At 40.9% G+C, this 22,866-nt stretch overlaps 1 protein-coding gene across 8 annotated transcripts in view; it reads left to right on the plus strand.

Moving 5' to 3' along the window:
* Window positions 1–22,866, plus strand: part of cnot1 (CCR4-NOT transcription complex, subunit 1) — a 325,223-nt gene that overhangs the window by 244,796 nt on the left and 57,561 nt on the right. For all 8 annotated transcript variants that reach the window (XM_069900952.1, XM_069900955.1, XM_069900953.1 and 5 more), the window contains 3 exons: window positions 16,862–17,039; window positions 20,916–21,046; window positions 21,947–22,243. In XM_069900952.1, coding sequence (XP_069757053.1) covers window positions 16,862–17,039; window positions 20,916–21,046; window positions 21,947–22,243 — 606 coding nt within the window. The remainder of the gene's footprint in view (window positions 1–16,861; window positions 17,040–20,915; window positions 21,047–21,946; window positions 22,244–22,866) is intronic.

A 22,866-nucleotide genomic window follows, 5' to 3' on the forward strand; every position in this document is an offset into this window, starting at 1 on the left:
ATGGTAAATAGTACCCTCAAGGCTGATACTCAGGTAGATGGTGTGGTGAAGAAGACATTTGGAATGTTGGCCTTCATAAATCGGAGTATTGAATTCAAGAGGAGGGATGTTATGATGAAATTGTACAAGGCATTGGTGAGGCCAAATTTGGAGTACTGTGTACAGTTTTGGTCACCAAATTATAGGAAAGATATAAACAAAATAGAGAGAGTGCAGAGAAGGTTCACGAGAATGTTGACAGGGTTTCAGGGTCTGAGTTACAGGGAAAGATTGTGCAGACTGGGGCTTTTTTCTCTGGAGCGTAGAAGATTGAGAGGGGACTTGATAGAGGTGTTTAAGATTTTAAAAGGGACAATCTGAGTAAATGTGGATAGGCTTTTTCAATTAAGAAAGGGAGATATTCAAACTAGAGGACATGGTTTAAGATTGAAGGGGGAAAATTATAAGGGGAACATAAGGGGAAATTTCTTTACGCAGAGGGTGGTGGGGATGTGGAATGAGCTTCTGGCAGACGTGGTCGAGGCGGGATCATTGGTTACATTTAAGGAAAGACTGGATCGTTACATGGATAGGAGGGTCTAGAGGGGTATGGACCGGATGCTGGTCAGTGGGACTAGGAGGGTGGGGATTTGCTACGGCATGGACTAGTAGGGCCGAACTGGCCTGTTCTGTGCTGTGAGTGGTTATATGATTATATGGAGATGAGTTATAATGGATCTAAGTAAAAGTTGTATTTATTTTACATTTACTAAACCATCTTGTAGTTACTGTTTAAAAGTATTCACAGAGAGCTCAGTAAAAGGAAAAAAAAAATCTGGGAAAAGTGGTAGCAGGGTGGAGACTCTGGTCTAAGGGGGAGAACGGCACCTGGAAATGAGTAGCAAAAAAAAGATAGTTCTAAAGGGAGGGGCTCTTCTTCCTCGAGGTTCCGCGGGCTTTTGGGGCTCTATATATGTCACGATCGGGGCAGGGACATTGTGTGTTTATCTTAAAGAGGAACGATCATTATTATTTAAATAGAGATTTTACTGTTAAAAAAATATTGTTTTTAAAAAAGAATATGGATAGAACATGCATTTTAATGTTAATGGAATTAATGGCCAGTGAAGAGAAAACAGGTCTTGGCATACCTAAAACAAAATTAAATGCAGATGTTGTCTTTTTACAAGAAACAGATCTTACCAAATAGGAACATATAAAATTAAAAAGAGGATGTGTGGGGCAAATAATATCGTCTTAATTTGGATCAAAAGCAAGAGGTGTAGTGATTTTAATTAATAAAAATATACCAATAATAATAGAAAAGACATTAACCAATCGAGCTGGAAAATTTGTAATAGTACATTGCAAAATTTATGCAGAATCATGGACGTTTATGAACATTTATACCCCAAATTATGACGATGAAGTCTTTATGAAGGATCTCTTTTTAAAAACCATGGTGGGGGGGGGGAGACAAAATACATTGATTGGAGGATTTATGAAGGATTTAAATTTAATCAATATATTAGGCAACTCAACCTCTTAGAAAGAGACTACTTGTTCTGCTCAAGGGTGCCCGATTCACATACAAGGATTGACCTATTTTAATGTCTGCTGAGTTACAAAGTAGAGTGATAAAAACAAAGTATTTAGGAAGACTTTTGTCAGACCACTCGCCATTAACATTAACTATTACGATAATGGGAAAGCAAGAAAGTAGGTGGCACCTTAGTGTTACATTATTAAAGAGGAAGGATTTTGTGAATTTTTTGAGAGACAGATAGAAATATTTTGGAAAACGATCTTCCTTCCACTGACAACAGTTTTCCAATATGGGATACACGTAAATTATTTCTTACACTAAAAATCTTGAGAAATATATGCAAGAAACTTAGAAGGTCTAGAGAAGGATATAACAACATTGGAAAAAGAATATTAGATATCAGGAACACTAGAAAAATGCAGAATATTAGAGAACAAAAAGTTACAATATAACTTTGTAAAAAAACTTTGGAAAATGATACTTAAAAACTAAACAAAAATATGAACTAGGAGAATGGGCACATAAAGTGTTATATTGGCAGGTTAAACCAGAGGAGTCAACCAGAATAAATGCAATAGAAAATTAAACTGATACAAAAACATACGATCAAAAAGAAATAAATAGTACATTTAGACAATACTATATGAAACTATGTAAATGAGAATTAGTAGGAGATAAAAACAATGAATATTGAATTTTCTAAATTACAAGAGAGAGAAAGAGATTGCACCTTTTACAAGGGAAGAAATAGAGAAACCTCTGGATACTTTACAAGCCAATAAATCCCAGGGGAAGATGGATTCTCTCCTGAATTCCATAGAGAATTTAAAAATTAGTCGATGGATGTGTTAGACCAGGCGATGGAGACCCAGGCCCTCCCTGAAACTTTTTCAACTGCTACCAAAGAAGGGTAGAGATCCTGCAGATCTGAATGCAGATTATAAAATTCTTGCAAAGGCACTACACTGGGTGAGTATTTACCAAAATGAATATATCCAGATCAGGTGGGATTTGTTAAAGGAAGACGTTCTTCAAATAGTCTAGGTGGACTAGTCAATATAATACATCTGGCAGTGTCAAGGATTAATCTAAACAGAACTATTTCTTTAGATGCAGAAAAGGCATTCAACCAACTGGAATGGTCTCTCTTATATAAAATGTTGGAAAAACTTGCTGCAGGTGGATCATTTATAAATTGGGTAAAATCTATATCATAAGCCACAAGTTAAAATTATAACCAATGACCAAATGCCATCTATTTTTCCCTTGAGTAAATCACATTGACAGGGGTATCCCCATCACCAGCATTCTTCATAATAGCTACTGAACCACTGGCGGAGATTACCAGAAGAGATCCGGATATTAAGGGCTTCAAAGTTGGACAGGAAGAACATAAAATTAGTTTATTGCTGCTGATGTTCTATTATATATGTCTGACCCAACTGAATCACTGATAAGATTGCACACAATATTAGAAAAATATGGAAGAATATTGGGATATAAAATAAATATGGATAAAAGTGAGATAATGCCATTGCAAAATTTTGATTATGAAAAATACCAAAAAAGTAGTAGATTTAAATGGAAGAAAGATGAAATTAAATACTTGGGAATAATGACATTGAAGCGGGCGCACAGCACGGTCGGGAACCGTCACCGGCGAGGTTCTGCTGGCATGCGGAACCATAATACGGACAGCTGAATACTCACCTAGTGCCTCGCATGCAAGCGGCGCTGCGTGCCGAAGAACAGCATGTTGATCTGCTGAGTCTCCTGCCATAAGGCGCGGGACACTCACAGGGCTTAATTTAAAGCTGCCGGTCCCGTGGATCAGCAGCAAACTCATAGTGATGTCCCACCTTGTCCCATGGAGCCAGGGAAATGCAGTATATAAAATAAGCTTGTAAAGTCTGAATAAATCAGTTTTGTGTTGGCTAACCTGGTGCATGTGTGCATTGCTTTAGTAGCTCTATCGAAGTAACCACTACAATTGGTGACCCCCGAATGAAAGATTCAGCTGAAGCTTGAATCTCCAGTTATCATGGACACAACTGCAGCAGCAGCTCCCACCAAGGTGGCAGTTAATGTGGTGGGACTTTGCTTGCCTCCTTTCTGGACCCATCAACTTCGTGGCATAATGGCAGAATTCTTGCACGTAGTAGGTGCATTGGACACTGCTTTAGCAGCTCGAGTAAGTGAATTTTTTGCCTATCCCCCGGCGGTGAACAAGTACACCAGGTTCCGCCAATTTCTCCTGGACACGCTGGAATTGACTAGACATGCACGCGGCATGCGGCTTTTCAATATGGAGGGCCAGGGTGACAGGAATCCATTTGATCTAATGAATGAGATGCTCGCATTAGCATATGGTCATTCTCGTTATTTACTTTTTCAGACTCTATTCCTGTCCAAACTCCCAGGTCGTGTCACCATACCATTCACTAACATGGATTTTCACCATCCCCATGAGCTAGCACAGGAGGCTTACAGGCTCTATCATACATACTCCAGTGCAAGAGTCTGCTCACATACAGCCTGTTTTTGCAGCAGATCCATCTCCAATGTCCTGTGAGCTTCCTGTATCCGCAGTTCAGTCAAAAGAAGGAGGAACATGCTGACGGGCAGTGAGAATGGTGTTTTTACCATCGCCGTTGAGGGAAAAATGCCAATAAATGTGTCCCATCATCTACCTATTACAGAAAAAAGGCAGGAAACAAAAAAGCCGGCTGCCAGTAGTGGCCTCGGCAGCTAGAGCAAGTACCGGCCTATTGTATCTTCAAGACGATGCTAGTAAGCGCAAGTTTCTTGTAGACATGGGTGCTGGGGTCAGTTTGCTCCCACCAACCTATTTTGAAAAAACAAGCAGCAAATGGGACTTCCATTCCCAGCTTTGACACACGATGGGTCACGGTTGGGATAGGAGGGGCGACATCCCATTGGAATTGCGTATTGGCTTCCATTGCACAGCTCATTTTAGATGCAGTTTTTTTAAGTACCCATGGCTTGCTAGTAGACATGAAGCAGAGGAAATTGGTTCATGCCACCACTTTTCAAACATACCCGCTGGTAACCAGCAAAGGGAGAGTTTTGCAACTCAGGGAGCATACCCTGCACAAAGATGCCTATGCTTCCCTGCTCAACGAACTTTCCAGTATTCTCTCTCCTAATTTCAATACATCCAGTCAACCCATGGTGTGTCCCATTACATAGACGCTTCAGGCCCGCCGATTTACGCCAGGGCTCCTGGTCTTCCACCTGATAAACTGCGGCAGGCAAGGGCAGAGTTTACTGCAATGGAGGAATTGGGTATCATTCAGCGCTCCAACATTCCTTGGGCATCACCCCACGTGCTGGCCTCATACAAGATTTTGCTGCACAATTGCTGTGTTTTCTCCAATGTTGATCTTGTCAAGGGATACTATCAGTTCCAGGTCTATAAGGATGACATTCCTAAAATGGCGATTATTACCCTTTCAAGCTTTTTTGAATTTTTTATGATGCCATTTGGATTGAAAAACGCTGCTCAAACCTTCCAGCGGCTTATGGATGCTTTGGGCAGGGATTTAGAGTTTGCTTACATCTACTTGGATAACATCCTCATAGCCATGCAGACTGAATAGGAACATCACCTGCATTTATGCCGCCTGTTCCAACGGCTGGAGGAATTCGGTCTTACCATCAACCCTAGAAAATGTCAATTTGGCAGGTCCACCATCGACTTCCTGGGACACAAGATCACGGCCAATAGTGTCTTTCCCTTATTCAACAAGGTAGACGCAGTCCATGCTTTTCCCAACACCTACCACGGTTAAGGGACTGCAGAAATTCTTGGGCATGATAAACTTCTATCATCAGTTCATTCCAGCAGCTGCTGACATTCTTCGACCACTGTTTCAGATCCTCACCTCCAAGCACAGGGAGGTTACCTGGACATCAGAGGCAGAGGTTGTGTTTACGATGCCAAAGACCCATTGACCAATGCAGCAATACTCACCCATCCTAACCCCAATGCTTCCCTGACACTTAGCACTGACACCTCGAGTACGGCCATGGGTGCAGTTCTTGAATAGTACATCGATGGCCATTCCCAACCCCTCGCTTTCTTGAGCTAACATCTACGGCCATCGGAGATGAAATATAGTGCATTTGATTGGGAACTGTTGGCAATGTATCTGGCCACATGGCACTTCCGATATGTTTTGGAGGGTCGGCATTTCACTGTGTTTACAGATCACAAGTCACTCGTTTTTTGCTTTCAGCAAAATAATGGATCCATGGATGGCAAGAGAGCAGCATCACATCATACATTTCAGAATTCATAACAAATGTACACCATGTTTCGGGTAAAGACAATCTTATCGCGGATATGCTGTCGAGGCCGATTGTATATCATATTCAGGGTGGCATTGATTTTCCTGAATTAGCCAGTGCACAGGTCATGGACCCCGATTTTCAGGCATACAGTACGGCCATTACTAACCTGGACGTACAACAGGTGGCGCCACAACTGGGCGGCCCAACCCTACTTTGTAACATGTCTTTGGGTTACCCTAGACCAGTGATTCCGGCATCTTGGAGGCGACGCCTTTTTGACCAGTCCATCAGAACATCTGTCAAGCTCATGTCAAATAAATACATATGGCACGGACTGAAAAAAATGTCGCAACGATGGACACACACATGTCCCTCCTGCCAGACTGCCAAAATTCAGCGGCACACTAAGGCACCTCTTCAGCCTTTCCCGGCAGTACGCAGACGGTTTGAACACATGCATGCAGACCTGGTCTAACCATTGCCAGTATCTCAAAACATGAGATACATTCTAACAGTCGTAGACTGTTTCATGCGCTGGTCAGAGGCCATCCCGTTGTCATCCAGTGACACTGAGACATGCGCCAGAGCATTCACCATCAATTGGATCGCTAGATTTGGTGTCCCAACGCACACAACTTCAGACTGCAGAGCACAGTTCACCTCTGCGTTATGAACTGCTTTTGTGGCACACATCTGCACCATATCACAGCATAACTCCCACAGTCCAATGGCTTTATGGAACGTTTCCACCAGCAACTAAATTCCGCACAAGGCCCGACTCTCCGATCCTAATTGGGTAGATGAGCTGCCATGGGTTCTACTGGGAGTATTCATGGCTCCAAAGGAAGATTTGTCTGCGTCATCCACAGTGATGGTTTATGATACAGTCCTTACAGTTCCAGGGGGATATTCATTTCACATCCAACTCTGACCTGGATGCCCTTCAGCGGCTTCAGCAAACCTATTCCTACCAACTGGCATGGTACCCCCAAACAGCATTTTGTTTTTGTATGCAGACAGGTCCCAGGAGCGTCATTACAACAACCATATTAGTGCCCTTTCCGCGTGATTAAGAAGGACGGGGTTATGTATACTTCAGACATGGGGGGCATACGCAGCTGTTTTGTGTGGGCAGACTCAAGCCTGCCCATGTGGATCCCACTTCACCCATTCAGTGCCCCCAGCCCAACAGCGAGGGTGCCACCTAAGGGACACGCAGCTGGTGTTTTGGTTTCTGGCTCTGGCAATGGTTCTGGAGGGGGTGATGTAGCAGGCCCAGTGGGCACACAGCGCAATATCACGAACTGTTGCCAGCACGGTTCTGTGGGTGTGCACAACCATAATATGGACAGATGAATACTCACCTAAAGGACTGCACGCGAATGGAGCTGTGTGCCGGGAACGGCACGTTGATCCGAGTCTCCTGACGGAAGGTGCAGGACACTCACAGGATTTAATTTAAACCAGCCAGTCCCGTGGATCAGCAGCAAACTCATAGTGATGTCCCACTTTGTTCCATGAAGCCTGGGACATGCAGCATATAAAAGAAGCCTGTAAAGTCCGAATAAATCAGTCTTGTGTTGACTAAACCTGGTGGGTGGTTGGGTGTGGGTGTGAGTGTGCATTGCTTTAGTAGCTCTTATGAAATAGCCGCTACAACGTTGTAATTTACAGAAATGGAAAGATCTCCCCATTACATTAATAGGAAGGATAAATTGTATAAAAATGAAGGTAATGCCAAGACTAGTGTCTCTTTCAATCGTTGCTTATCGTACTAACTAAAATTTTCTTTAAATTATTACATAATTGAATAAGACAATTCCAATGGAATAACAAAGTACCAAGAATTGCACTGGAAAAGTTAACATGGGACTATAATTTGAGAGGACTTAACGTAAATATTCGAGTACAATGCGAAAAAAATTCCCCCTTTTTCCCCTCAAAAATAGGTGGGGTTGGATTATACACGAGAGTAAGATTTTTTTAAAATTTCTGCAACTTGCAACTCTGGCTGGAGAGATGGCAGCGTGACTCGGGCGGTTGGTTGAGCAATAGTCGGCAGCACGACTTGGGCGGACGGCTGGGCGGGGAGGCAAGCAGTAGTTGGCAGCACGACTCATCTGGGCGGGTGGACGAGCGGTCGTCAGCAGTGTGACTCGTACAGGTGAGCTGTAGTCGGCAGCACGACTCGGGCGACCGGCAGTCAGCAGCTCAATTCAGGCGGCCAGGAGGTAGTCGGCAGCGCGACTCAGCTGGGTGAGGGGGGAGGGGTCATAATATACATGGTAGATTTATGGTAGATGCCCAGATTTTAAGAAGTATTATCTATCAGCATAGGTAAGATTTCTGTCATCTTTCTTTGAAGAAAACAGTTCCCCTTCATGGATTAAAATGAGACTGAATTCAATAAAAGAGGAGAAAATGAACGGCTTTATTTATAAGTAGAATGTTAAACAATAACAAAAAAAACCAGACAATCCTAAATAATACACAATTAGAATATGGCAAGAATGAAATGAATGTATTGGGAACCATTATGTAAAAATGTACTGCTGCCTATGAATCTCGGTAACAAAATACTGAATTCATATATGACAAAGGAATAAGATACATTGATGATTGCTACATGGAAGGATTTCTTACGTCTTTGAACAATTAAGGAATAGCTAATGGGCATTTTTTTTGCTTTCTCCAGTTAAGATAGTTAAGAGAAAGATGGGGACCAAACTTGGCCCCATCTGAAATTAGTGAGATGCAGCGAATGATTTGTACTTGGCTCTCCAAAGTGAAAGTGCAAAACCACGTTTTCAGAGATTGAGGCAGAGATGGGAGTCGGATATGGGATTTGCAATAATGGAAAGATGCCTGTCTGATTGGTGTTTGGATAGGATGACGTCTTCTATATCTCATACCACAGAAATTACACAAATCAAAATTGGTAATATCAGAGATGTGTTTTAGATGTTGAATAGAAATAGGAATGTTTGTACACGCTATATGGTTGTATTTGAAGGCGAGATCTTTCTGACAGGTTTATTACTGAAATTTCTTTCTTCTTTGGCTTGGCTTCGTGGACGAAGATTTATGGAGGGGTATGTCCACGTCTGCTGCAGGCTCGTTGGTGACTGTCAAATCCAATGCGGGACAGGCAGGCACAGTTGCAGCTGTTGCAAGGGAAAATTGGTTGGTTGGGGTTGGGTGTTGGGTTTTTCCTCTTTTGTCAGTGAGGTGGGCTCTGCGGTCTTCTTCAAAGGAGGTTGCTGCCCGCCGAACTGTGAGACGCCAAGATGCATGGTTGGAGGCAATATCAGCCCACTGGCTGTGGTCAATGTGGCAGGCACCAAGAGATTTTTTAAGCAGTCCTTGTAACTTTTCTTTGGTGCACCTCTGTCTCTGACCAGTGGAGAGCTTGCCATAGAACACGATCTTGGGAAGGCGATGGTCCTCCATTCTGGAGACGTGACCCACCCAGCGCAGTTGGGTCTTCAGCAGCATGGATTCGATGTTTGCGGACTCTGCCAGCTCGAGTACTTCAATGTTGGTGACGAAGTCATTCCAATGAATGTTGAGGATGGAGCGGAGACGGCGCTGATGGAAGCGTTCTAGGAGCCGTAGGTGATGCTGGTAGAGGACCCATGATTCGGAGCCGAACAGGAGCGTGGGTATGACAATGGCTCTGTACACTCTCATCTTTGTGTGTTTCTTCAGGGGGTTGTTTCTCCAGACTCTTTTTGTGTAGTCTTCCAAAGGCGCTATTTGCCTTGGCGAGTCTGTTGTCTATCTCTTTGTCGATCCTTGCATCAGATGAAATGGTGCAGCCGAGGTACGTAAACTGGTTGACCGTTTTGAGTTCAGTGTTCCCGATGGAGATGTGAGGGGGCTGGTGGTCATGGTGGGGAACTGGCTGATGGAGGACCTCAGTTTTCTTCAGGCTGACTTCCAGGCCAAACATTTTGGCAGTTTCCGCAAAACAGGACGTCATGCGCTGGAGAGCTGGCTCTGAATGGGCAACTAAAGCGGCATCGTCTGCAAAGAATAGTTCACGGACAAGTTGCTCTTGTGTCTTGGTGTGAGCTTGCAGGCGCCTCAGATTAAAGAGACTGCCATCCGTGCGGTACCGGATGTAAACACCGTCTTCAGGTCTTTATTGGCAAAGGACTCTACATCACCTTTGTTGACCTCACCAAAGCCTTTGACACCGTGAGCAGGAAAGGGCTTTGGCAAATACTAGAGCGCCTCGGATGCCCCCCCCAAGTTCTTCATGGTTATCCAACTGCACGAAAACCAACAAGGTCGGGTCAGTTACAGCAATGACCTCTCCGAACCCTTCTCCATTGACATCGGCGTGAAGCAAGGCTGCGTCCTCGCACCAACCCTCTTTACTATTACTGAAATACTAACAAGGATAATGGGTAGGCTTCGCTGATGACCTGGAGCTTTATCTTTTGGACAATTTTATTGAAATAAGTAATAAACTAACTAAATTCCAAATTTTTCTAAAAAGATTAGAATCACTAAATATCTTAGTCAAGGGGTAAGTAGATTAGCAAAACAATTTTTTAAAGACTCAATGGTATATCCATCTGGGCATGGGGCTTTGCCAGGCTGAAGGGAGGAAATTGCTTTAAAAATTTCCAACTCTGAAATTGGAACTTCCAATAAAGTTCAAGATTCAATTTATAAAACAGTGTTGTTTTACATGAAATTCCCTTTTGCCTGCTGCAAGACAGACAGATTCACCTAGGCACCTCCTGTTTCTTACAGTCAGAAAGAGAGGAAAAAGAGATTCTTCCCCCGTTCCCCCAAAGTCTGTAGATTTTCCTCCAGTGCTTCTGTGGCCACCCAGAGTCCAGTCCAAATCATTGGTAATTCAAGCTCCAGATCTGAACCTCCAACAAGGTCAGAGACCCATCGGCGGCCTCAGCACCTCTTTGCATCCTGGTTCCAATACCTGGTAACCCTCCGGCCAGTTTGAGCCAGTCTCCAGCAGTCCACAGCCTGATGCAAGTCTTCCGACAGCACCCTGCAACTTTCGTTGGTTCCTCGCCATGAGTCGCCAGAAGCACACCGCAGAGTCTCCTCACTGATCCATCTCCATGTTCCCTGTTCCATGAGTCGTCTCTTCTGCTCTTTCTCAGATGGGAGTTTGGTCTTACCGTTTTTTTGGTGCCCTGCTCCAGTTCTCTACTTCCCCAGAGTCTGCAGCTCCTCATGGCTGGTGGCAATTAATAGGTGCCGCCATCTTGGACGCAGACCCCAATCTCAAAATAAAAACCACCGTCGGCTCCCTCAACAGGATGTTCCAAACCCTTGTGGAGTCAACTGCAGTTGACTGGGCAGCTGGATCGCATGGCAGTGCTGTTTATCCACTCCCTCACTCCCTGCATGTCCGCACCAGCGACAGTGCTGCCGTTACAGTGGCTCTGGTAGCACCACCATCTTTGTAAAAGTTGATAATTAGAAATTTTAGGGATATTCAACCACTGCTGGATTTTAACCATAGAGACAAAATTGTTGGGAAACTAAAATGTTTATAAATCAGGATAGAATTCTTGAAATTTCTTATTAATTTCAACATGATTAAACACAATGCTCCTGTCATTTTTATGAATTTTAGTAATTTCTCTTCCCTGTAGCTGATTTTAATTGACCAGCTAACAATTTATCTGATTTATCCCCATGTACATAAAACTGACTTTTAAGTTTAAGTTGGCTTTCAATCAGATATGTATAAGTAAATCATGTTACGTTTGAAGTTCTACCCTTGCAAAGATCAGCTTTAAGCATTCTTGAACATACTCTATCAATTTCTTTAATCCTATTATTCAGTAGTAAGAATTCTTTGTACATTTTCTTAACCCAGCTGAAAGTATGACTTAAATGTATCTCAGACAGTTAAACTCGACGTTTCCTCAGTTAAATTCGTTAAGAAAAAAATAAGAGGTTTGATCCTTAATAAAGTCTACAAATTTTTCATCTTGAAGTAATGTCGAATTAAACCTCCACTGCTAGGCTCCAGAAGTGACATCAGAGAATGTAAAAAGACTTTCAAAGGCACATGATCAGAGAGAGCAATTGGTCCTTAGGCACAATCTGTTACTGAGGGAATGATTGATTATCAACAAAAAAATAATCAATCATGAAATATTGATGATGAACGGGTTGGGGGGAGGGGTTGAAAACTCATTAGGGTGTAGAAAACGCCATTTATCAACAAGTCCATAATCTAACAAAAAAGAATTAATAAAGGTAGCAAATTTATTAGTTGACATTGGATGTGAAGAAGATCTATCAATTAATGGGTTATGGCAGAAGCAGCATGTATTCGTTCAAATTTGGCAAGGAAGCAAACACCCGCCTAAAAAAATTCTTGATCAACAACATTCAAAGCGTACATATTAATCAGAGCAACTCTCTGATTACACTGTGCACCCGTAACTATTAAAAATCTGCCATTATGATCTGTGATCATTTTAAAATGTACAAAAAGAACATTAGGCCTATAAAAATCAATACACCTTTAATTTTAGACTGAGATGAGTGAAATTGCAATCCCTTCCAAAACCTGAAAGAAAAATGCTCATCTTCTTTACAAATGTGAGTCTCCTGAACAAAAATCATATCAGCATGGAACATTTTAAAAACCTTTTTTATGTTTAACTAGGTGATTCCAGCCATTACCTTTAAAATAAACCAAATTAGTCTTTACATGCATATTTAAAATAATTTTAATAACTATAAAAGAACATATTTAATGCACATGTGTGGACTACATTCAAAAGGAGACAGCAAACTGGCTTAGATCATGACATTGAAACAATGCAGATAGCAATATCTTCCCAAGGCTGCCCAATGATACTAAATATCTAAATAGCCCATCCCCCTCCCCCAAGTCCTGCAAAAAAAACCTATCGTGGAGAAGGACAGCATGCTGCAGCTGTATGTAGTTCCACTTTTTAAAAGATTAGCAATGCAATATAAGCGGCTTGTATTTATCAGCAATTTATTTTTAAATTTGTATATTGTTGGGTAAGAAATGTTGTGACCAGGCTACATTATTGGAATTCAATGTACGGTAGTCTGAATATTGAATGTATTGTATTGGCTGTTATAATTATCAAGTTATCACCAGTGCACACCATTGAAACAGTATTCTGGAGTTCAGAGAAAAGTTAAAGGCTGGTCAGTAAGAGGAGATACAAGTTAGTTAATGCAAAAGCTTGGGGAAATACTAGAACATTTTTTTTGCAGCAAGTTGGAGCTCTAGTGCTCCACTTCAAAGGATGGGTTGGGCTCAATGTGTAATCTTCGAGGGGAAGATTATTGTTGATTGTAGACTCCAGGAGGGCCAGAGCCGACCATCCTCCACTACACATTAATAACTCTGTAGTAGAGAGCACCAAGTTCCTTGAGGTCCACTTAAGAAGTGATCTGTGCTGGACTCAAAGCACTTCCTCACTTGTCAGCAAGGTGCAACAACAACTGCACTTTCTGAGAAGATTGAGGTGGGCAAGACTACTGGCCACCATTATGTCAACTTTCTATAAGAGCTCTATCAAGAGCATCCTGATCAGCTGTTTCACAGTATGGTATCGTTGCTGTAGAGCATTGGATTGGAGGTCAATCCACAGGACCATAAGAGTGGCAGAGGATCAATGGTGTCTCCTCCCCCAAATCGATGTGATTTATGGGATTGTTGTCTAAAGAGTCCATGCAAAATCAGCAAGGACCCCTACCACCCCACACACAGCATCTTTCAGCTACACCCGATGGGAAAGAGTTGCAGAGTGTGTCAGAGCTACCAGACTGAGAAACTTTCTCATGGGCAGTGAGACTCCGGAATGACAGATGAACTGCTCCTATAAACCTTCCATGACTCAACTATTTATTTAATAATAAATATTTATTTTACTATTTATATACAAGTAATGTGAATATGTATTGTCTGTATTTGTAGTGTATTGAACCGAGGACCAGAGAATGTTGTTTCATCGGGTTGTACTTGTGCAATCAGATGATCATTGAATTTGAACTTGAAGTTGAATTATTTACTGGAAATTGGGAAATTTTCAATGCTGCAGTAAAGTACCAGGATTTGTACCTTGGAGGACAAAAGATGAGACCCTATATTCTGACCAGGTAGACTCATATCAAAGGGTTTTGGCAGTTCAGTTTTTGATCCTGGGACTTGGTGTTGGTCGTCCTGAAGCTCCAGTTTAATGAAGAGGAAGTACGGGGAACGGTTTTTCAAAGGACCAGCAGATAAATATGCTGACGATGATGAACAAAATCTGATTCTTAAAATACTTTTAACCATTTAACCAGATATTAAAATGACTAAAAGCAAATTCTGACAACATTCTTTTGTACCTCACCCAAGTAACTAACTTTTTAAGCACATTTCCTGCAAAGGATTTGAGATGTCCCCAATTTTTCACCATTTCTCAGGGAATGGCTTTAAATATGCCAACTAACCAAGAATGGAGCTTCACAAATTCACCTTTTCTTGAGAGCTAGTTTTGTGATTGTAATGAATCTGGACCGTCCAAGAATCTGGAATCAGATACTCTCAAACTTTTTAAACTTAGTGGGCTTTTGTGTGTGCGTGCGTGCATGTCTGTGTAAGCTTCACAATGGCAACAAGGGACAACGTTATTTTTCTTTAAAACTGTGCATTTTGATAAATATGCTGTATTTGCTAATGAATAAACTATCAAAATTTACCTGTTCAATGTTTGAATTAAATTTGAATTTCAAAAGTATTGCCTGAAAATCTGGACCAACCAATCCCTGAGCAGTCCATATTTTCAGACAACATTCTACTGTATTTTGGAGAGTATATGATCCTGTAAGCCTGGGGTTTTTTTCATTTTGTATTTCGACTAAGCTCAGTTGCACTGTATGATTCAGATATTTTACTGTAACTGCTTTCAAAATTGTTTCCTCCAATCCAAGAAGGCAGAATGCAGCTGAGATGAGGTCATGCCTGCAGTCGGGTGGATAGGAGGCTGAACTGAAGTGCTATGGTATGCTATTTGCACATGGATGCCTGCACTTGGAATATTTGTGGAATGGGTAGCGCTGCATTTGCATGAAATATTTTCAAGTTAGTTTTTGCCTCTGTTGTTGGGCTATTATTGAGGTCCCCTAGTTGCTACCTTTCGTCTGTTGTTCGCTGTAACTCATCCCTACTGAAGCACTTTATAGGTAGTCTCCGACTTGCGACCTATCCATCTGCCCATGTGACCGAATTTTTAAAAAAATATATGTGTGTACAGAAAAACATAAAATTTGCATGGTTTATGTTGCATTTGAAAAACTATATGTGCATATTTACCTTGATGGTTAGCGTCCTAGGGTCCATAGGCTGGGCGCTGCCATCGTGATTCCTGTGCGCATGCATGAGTCTTTGGTAGGTGCATGCACGGCAGGTTCGTGTATTGGAGTTCGGTTGGCGCATATGTGAGTTAAGCACCCTAATGATATTGAATTTGCACCCTTAACTCTCGCGCAAGAGCCAACCGAATTCCAATACACAAACCCATTGTGCATGCACCAACCAAAGACTCATGCATCCGCATAGGAATTAAGATGGCCGCGCCCAGCCTCCTGACCCCGGGACGCTGACTAACAAGGTAAGTATTCAATTCCGACATGCTCCATTCCGAGTTACGCTGGTCGGCCAGAACGGAACATGGATGTATGTTGGGGAGTACCTGTATTTAAGACCCCTTTTCAATTGAATCTTGGATTTTAAAATCCTTAGGTGATATCTGGTCACTTTGTCTTCCTTGTCCCAGAACCAGTCCAAGGAGAGTTTGAAAGCAGTTGTGGTGCCTGTGTTGTAATGAAAAGACAAAAGTCTACATCTGGCAGCTATTCTTTTCTTTGGCTTGGCTTCGCGGACGAAGATTTATGGAGGGGGTAAAAAGTCCACGTCAGCTGCAGGCTCGTTTGTGGCTGACCAGTCCGATGCGGGACAGGCAGACACGATTGCAGCGGTTGCAAGGGAAAATTGGTTGGTTGGGGTTGGGTGTTGGGTTTTTCCTCCTTTGCCTTTTGTCAGTGAGGTGGGCTCTGCGGTCTTCTTCAAAGGAGGCTGCTGCCCGCCAAACTGTGAGGCGCCAAGATGCACGGTTTGAGGCGTTATCAGCCCACTGGCGGTGGTCAATGTGGCAGGCACCAAGAGATTTCTTTAGGCAGTCCTTGTACCTTTTCTTTGGTGCACCTCTGTCACGGTGGCCAGTGGAGAGCTCGCCATATAATACGATCTTGGGAAGGCGATGGTCCTCCATTCTGGAGACGTGACCCATCCAGCGCAGCTGGATCTTCAGCAGCGTGGACTCGATGCTGTCGACCTCTGCCATCTCGAGTACCTCGACGTTAGGGGTGTGAGCGCTCCAATGGATGTTGAGGATGGAGCGGAGACAACGCTGGTGGAAGCGTTCTAGGAGCCGTAGGTGGTGCCGGTAGAGGACCCATGATTCGGAGCCGAACAGGAGTGTGGGTATGACAACGGCTCTGTATACGCTTATCTATTAGTATCCAATAAAAGAGTTTTGGGTAAACATCGTTTGAGGTTCTGATTCGTTTTGACGAAAGCAATTTTTTTTGTTCAAGTAATGGTTTTAATATTTTGTTTGCTTGATCATTTCCATTCTTTTGTTGCTATTGATGTGAAGAACTTTTTAATTTCTATTGGGCAGATATAGAAACAGACCTAACACCCTGTTAGTTTTTGGCTTAAGCTGGCAGAATGATCAAGCCTGCAACCTCAGGAAACTGTCAAATAACTTGAGCACTTTATCATTTGCAAATGAACCCAGAGACAAATAGTGGTTCTAGTTTCAACCTAGTTTCAACATTTCTGGTAGTTGCATTTTTCAATCATTTTGGATTATTGTGGGTCAGGATCCATATTAATTTGATCGTGCACTATGTTGATAGTTTATGAATAGTTCCTGTTCCCCGGATATTGGTTTGGAAGGTATATTTAATTATCTTTCATGAATGTTTTTCTAGTTAAACCTGAAGTTTGAGATCGAGGTCTTGTGTAAAAATCTGGCTTTGGATATCAATGACTTGAAGCCTGGAACGTTACTAAAGGACAAAGAAAAATTGGCAAATCTAGAAGAACAGCTATCAGCTCCAAAACGAGAGTCCAAAATACCCGAAGAACTCCCAGTAGTTGTCACCACTGGTAAAGTGATTTTATTTTTGTTCATTTTTTAAAATTCTTTTACTCCTGTAGAAACAGATGTTGCATACTGTATTTGTGAATTTAAATTATGAGCAGAAAATAGTAAATTTTGCATGGTTATCGACCTTTATACATCTTGCATAATGCAGTTAATGGTATTTGGTGTAAAACATGGGAGAGTCAGATTTCACGAACACGCAGTGCACTAGGACCCAGGGAGAAGAGCATTTGTAGGCGTTGCCAGTAGGCCAGATTGAAGCCTTGGTCTTTAGCTGACAAAGGAAGAGAAGTGGCTCCACAGCAGCTGGGAGGGGAAATGTTTTTCCAGTGGAGGAGTCAGTCTTCTGAAGGTTCAAAAATGCAGGTTCTAATACTCTAACAGCCGTGGCCATTGTGCAATCTTTTTGGGGTGCAGCAGCTGTTTTAATGTAATTGCTAATAATTCTAGAATTCATGATGTGCTGTACCAGACGCTACCACCTCAGTCCTGATGGTAATGTAGGATATAGAACGGAGGACACTGGAATTAAACATCCTAGGGTTTGGTATGCCTGCATTTTTGTGTTATTTTGCCATTCATTTTAATTTAGCAGATAATATTTTTTAGGGAAAAGTTGCGGATAATAGATAATTGTTCAGATTTTTTTGTATCTTAAAGTAAAGCTAAATGACGTGACTGATATTGTAATTCTGAGGGAAGGGCTGTTTCTCCCTTCTAACTTGCCCTGTTTAGCCACATGTCTTTGAAATATCTAATTTTGCCTACCTACCTCTTCCAAAATGAATCCATCTTAGTTATTAATGACATTTTTGTAACTTAACATTTGTTTCCAATTATTATCGACTTGGTTATGTTTATTGCTCGTGACCCTGATGCACCAGAAATCTGTCGAGTGTTTTTTCACTGCCCCTGCAGTTAAATTAAAGGTGCAGAGATGTGGGTGTGCAATTAAATATATATTCATTTCTTTATCTTTCTATTCATGACGCTTCCTGTGAATTTTTTTTTCTCTATTTGCCTTTGTGGTAAAGAATTGAAATGCTGCCTGCAGAGATTTTATTTATATTGTCCTGCGGGATACTTCCACATTGAGTTTATTCAGTGTTTGCAGCATGATGTCTCCACCCAAAATGTTCAAAGAAATTATAGGCTCTTCACTGAATCCCCATGTAAGTGTGTGCAACACACTAATAGGGTTGCATTGCTGCATTGAGCTAATGGTATCTGTTAATCTCGTGATGGAAAGACAAAGTAGTGAGAAAGATTACATGATCTGTTGACTGCCCTTTTAGTGTCACATAGTCCATGGGCATTCATTTCTTTAAACTTAGAAATGTATAAAATAGTTGTTTGGGTGTGGTTCTCAAACATGGCCAACAGCCAGCGTCAGTGAAACTGCAAACCCCCCCCCCCCCACCACCACCACCAATGTAAAGCCTTTATTAGATCATGGGAAAACTAAGGGAGCCCAGCATATTTTCTTTTACAGTTCAGTTTCTCTGAAAATATTCTCCAGTACAGTGGATCACAGTTGATTTTAGCCTGTAGTTGCGTGACCTCTGTTTATAATATGCTTCGTGACTGTGACTCTGGATTTGATTAGGAAGTGACCCAAGGGAATTCTATTCCTCTGTGCTATTTTGAAGATGGCCAGCATTATTGCTTGATTAAATGTGGACCACAGTGGAATTTCAATTGAGATCATGTATAGTGATTAAATTAAGTACAGTAGTTGTAGAGGTTCAGATAAGCTGTGGTTGGGACACGTTTTAATTTTATACCCAACATCTGAAAGCTATATTTTTACTTGTCGAGTTAATAAAAATTCTAGTTTATTTACTTCACCTCGCTCATACCACTGTTTCACATAAGCCTTATCTTCTTTGAGATTTGTTACATTGGAATAAATTATTGACATGGAGGTAAGAAATATGTTTAAAATAAGGCATCCGCAATACAAATGCTTTTACATTTGAATTTTATTTAGCTGCTCCATAATGCAAAATAAATAGCTTGCAGCTGATGTGCTTATTTTCTAGTGAGAAGCAAATTCTGTTTATGTACAAATGACCAAGCACAGTTAATGAATAGTCCACTTATATTGTTCAATATACATTTTTACATAAAAATCTCTTCGCAGACCTATGAAGCTAATTTTACAATAGATATATGATATGACGCGATCTGCCAGTAAAGTTCATTTTTAACTTTCTTGGGTACCTTGATAACTTTTTCTTTTGCAAAAGTGCTACCTTTAGACACATTTGGGGAAAAAATAAATTCCAAGTGTATGGTTTACAATATTTCTAAATAGGAGTGTTTCCATTTTCATTGAATAAATATCCAATTGCTAGTTGTAATATTTTCCTACAATGTGTACTTTTCAGCCAGTCATATTTACAGTTCCTTTTTTAACAAACTGTAGATTAAAAGCAATGTTGGAAACACTAAGGAAATCAAAGTCGGGGACTCTTTAGCAGAAAGACAAGTCCTTAGCTTTTGGTTGTTAGCCAACATCCTGTCCAGAAACATTGACTGTCCATTTCTCTCCATGAATGCTGACTGACTCCTGAGTCCCTCCAGTTTCTTGCTTATCACGATTCCATCATCTGTAGTTCCTTGTATCATGGGTAAATAATTACTCTTGGTTCTTCCCTCCCAGCATTCCTTGCAACACTTTATATTGCTGCCATTTTAATACCCTATACTGAAAATTCTGGTCACAATCAACTTTTGGGACAAGGAAGACTGAAATTGTTAAGACTTCCGTATCCAAGCAAGAGGTTGCCATCATTCCAGAAATTGAGAGAGGTTCCAGTCACTCGGGTTTAGATTTTCCACACAACTTAGAACTTTTCCTTTTTAAATTCTGTTGCAGAGAAGTGGTTACTGCATGGTTTTATTTCCTATAGAGTCTTGATACTTTTCCAGCAATCAAATGGACGGAGTATGATCAGGAATGTACATAACTATCCCTCTTGTATGAGGGGATGGAACCATGACATTAAGGGAGAATTGCAACTTTTTTTTAATGTCCATTGAACTACTGCAGTTTAAATCTGCTGCACAGATTTTTCCTAATATGGCTTTCTCAAAGTAATATTCAATGTTTTTGCATCCATTTCATCTTACAGAGGAGCATGCTAATGGAATGTTAGCTGGGCTATCATACAATAATTCACCTGTTATTTAATGTTCCTGTGTAAGTCCATACATTTATGTTTAATTGTTTACTTGGCAGTGATTTTCTATATTTAAAATCATGCTTTTTTGATCAGATGCTATTTATTGTCATGTAATAAAACAGAAATGTCATGTATGAAATTGCCTTGGTGCTCCTTACAGTGCGTATTATTGAAATTATAGTTCAGAAATCAGCCACAAATTGACTGACAGATATTTTCTGCTACTATACAAGTTCAGAAAATGTCAAGTAATGTGTCAGTTCTGGCTTCAGTGCTGCATGAGGGAAGCACAGCACTGCAACCTGACATCTGATGTGGAAGGTTTCCCAACATGGGCAGAACTAAAGGACCACAGAAGTAATGTGTGTCACACCTGGGCACGTTGAAATAATTAGCTGTGTGCACCCTTTACTTCAGCTGAGAAGATTATATTTTAATTTTAAATTGAGTATTGAGCGATCATTCTATTCCAGAGATATAATTTGTAGTTGAAATTTTCTTTTTGTTATTTCTTTTGTTTCCAAATTACTAGATGTGTACCTTGGATTTTTTTCCCCCTAAATTCCACTGATTATATATTTATTTTGAAAATGGGCTTTATTCCCTGAAACACTAATATTACTAGTAGGCTCTAGGAATTTTACAAGAAGAAAAGGATTTGTATAATTAATTTTGTGCTTTTGCTTTCAGCTGCATCAGTGACTCCAGCCACAACCACCACATGTACCGCCACTGGTCCTCCACAGCCACAGTTCAGCTACCATGACATCAATGTATACTCACTGGCTGCCTTGGCTCCTCACATTACAGTCAACCCGAATGTAAATATGTTTCTTTAAAATGCATCAATAATAGGCAAGATAACAATTTGGTATTTGTGACACTTCAATGAGTATGGCATACTATGCTAGCCTTCATTCCATTAGCTTTTGTATTCTTTCTAGTTACTTTGGGCAGATTAACTAAGGAATAGCAGTATTCTAAATTAAATGTTATGATGAGTTAGACTTGAGTGAATGGGAAGGTTGCTGAAAATGAATAAAGATTTGCATTGTTACTGCAACTTTCGTGCTCGCAAAATCTCTAAGCATTCTGGGGCAGCTGAGGGTCATATAATGTAGGAATCCATTTCCAATATAATATCCAAAATAAAAGTGCAGGATAATTTATACTTTTGGAGGGAATACTGAAAGTAAACTACCAAGAAGAAACGTGCAAAGTCCCTAACCCAAAGTATTACCATTAACCCATTCCATTTTTATCAATGCACCATGTTCCTTTGGCTCAAAGTAGTTGTTAATTGTCCAATGGGTTGGGTGCTACATCACGCGTACATCATGCATCTTGCCCTCATTATGCTACTCTTTAGAGGCTTTACTAATTTCTAGAATGCAGCATGTATCATTCAAACAGAATATTGTTTTTAATTTTAAAGCTTTGCACTTGTGAGGAAATAAGGACTTCCTTTTCTGATGGTAGTACTGGGTGATTTGAAATGAAGTATGTTGAAATGCATATTTAACATCCCTTGGATGGATGCTTTTTGTTTTGGGTTTTTAATGGCTTTCAAATGGTTGCATTTACACTACTTAAACTAGGAAAAAATGATTTTCCAAGCATGTTCTAAATTTTAAATTTTGGTTTAAGTATTTGGTTAGTAGGTTTTAAATTCAAAAAACGTGTAGATAAAGTGGCTCTGTTTAATTTGTTTCCCTTTTCAGATTCCTTTATTCCAAGCCCATCCCCAGCTAAAGTCGTATGTTCGGCAAGCAATAGACCGTGCAGTGCAGGAACTTGTTCATCCTGTAGTTGATCGCTCAATCAAAATCGCCATGACCACCTGCGAACAGATAGTCCGAAAAGATTTTGCTTTAGATTCTGAGGAGTCGCGGATGCGAGTTGCAGCACATCACATGATGCGTAACCTGACTGCAGGGATGGCTATGATTACATGCAGGGAGCCATTACTTATGAGCATTGCTACAAACCTGAAGAACAACTTTGCCACTGCTCTACGGGTTAGTAAATCTCTCTTAACCAGAATGCATTTCTATTGTAAGAGACTGCAGTTTGTTGGCTTTAGTGTGCTGTTGAAAGAGGAAATTTCATGCAATGTGCTGTTCTTTACCTGGTGCCTGATTATGGACTAGCTTTAAAGGCCAGGTCAGATGATGGTAGAAAGCTGCCTTAGGATATCTTCTTGATTCGAATTCCATTCTGATGTAATGACAAATATGTAATAGAGAAACTTTACGTTTGACTACATTAAGGACACTGTAAATTTTGGTACCTCAATGAAACTTGAAGCTGTGATTATTGCTGATAAGTTGGAAATGAGATTGAAGTCTAAAGCTGAGCAGAAGCTGGTTATAAAAAGGTATGCTGTAGAGTAGGTTAAAGTCACTGCGGGGCACTCAAAGGTTTAGTTTACTGGGAGGGGAAAACATGAAGACCATTTATAATAGTTCAATTACACCAGTGCATAATGCAATGAAATTTTATGTTACCATTTAAATTTTCTTATAATGCCTTTTTCAAGCAGTATGCACTTATTCATTTACTAGTTTGGTTCACTTCACTTCATGTCTGTTTTCCTGCACTATTTTTAAACCTATGCCTGGGCCTTCATACCAGCATAGGT

Source organism: Narcine bancroftii, chromosome 10, assembly GCF_036971445.1.
Source record: "Narcine bancroftii isolate sNarBan1 chromosome 10, sNarBan1.hap1, whole genome shotgun sequence".
NCBI lineage: Eukaryota > Metazoa > Chordata > Chondrichthyes > Torpediniformes > Narcinidae > Narcine > Narcine bancroftii.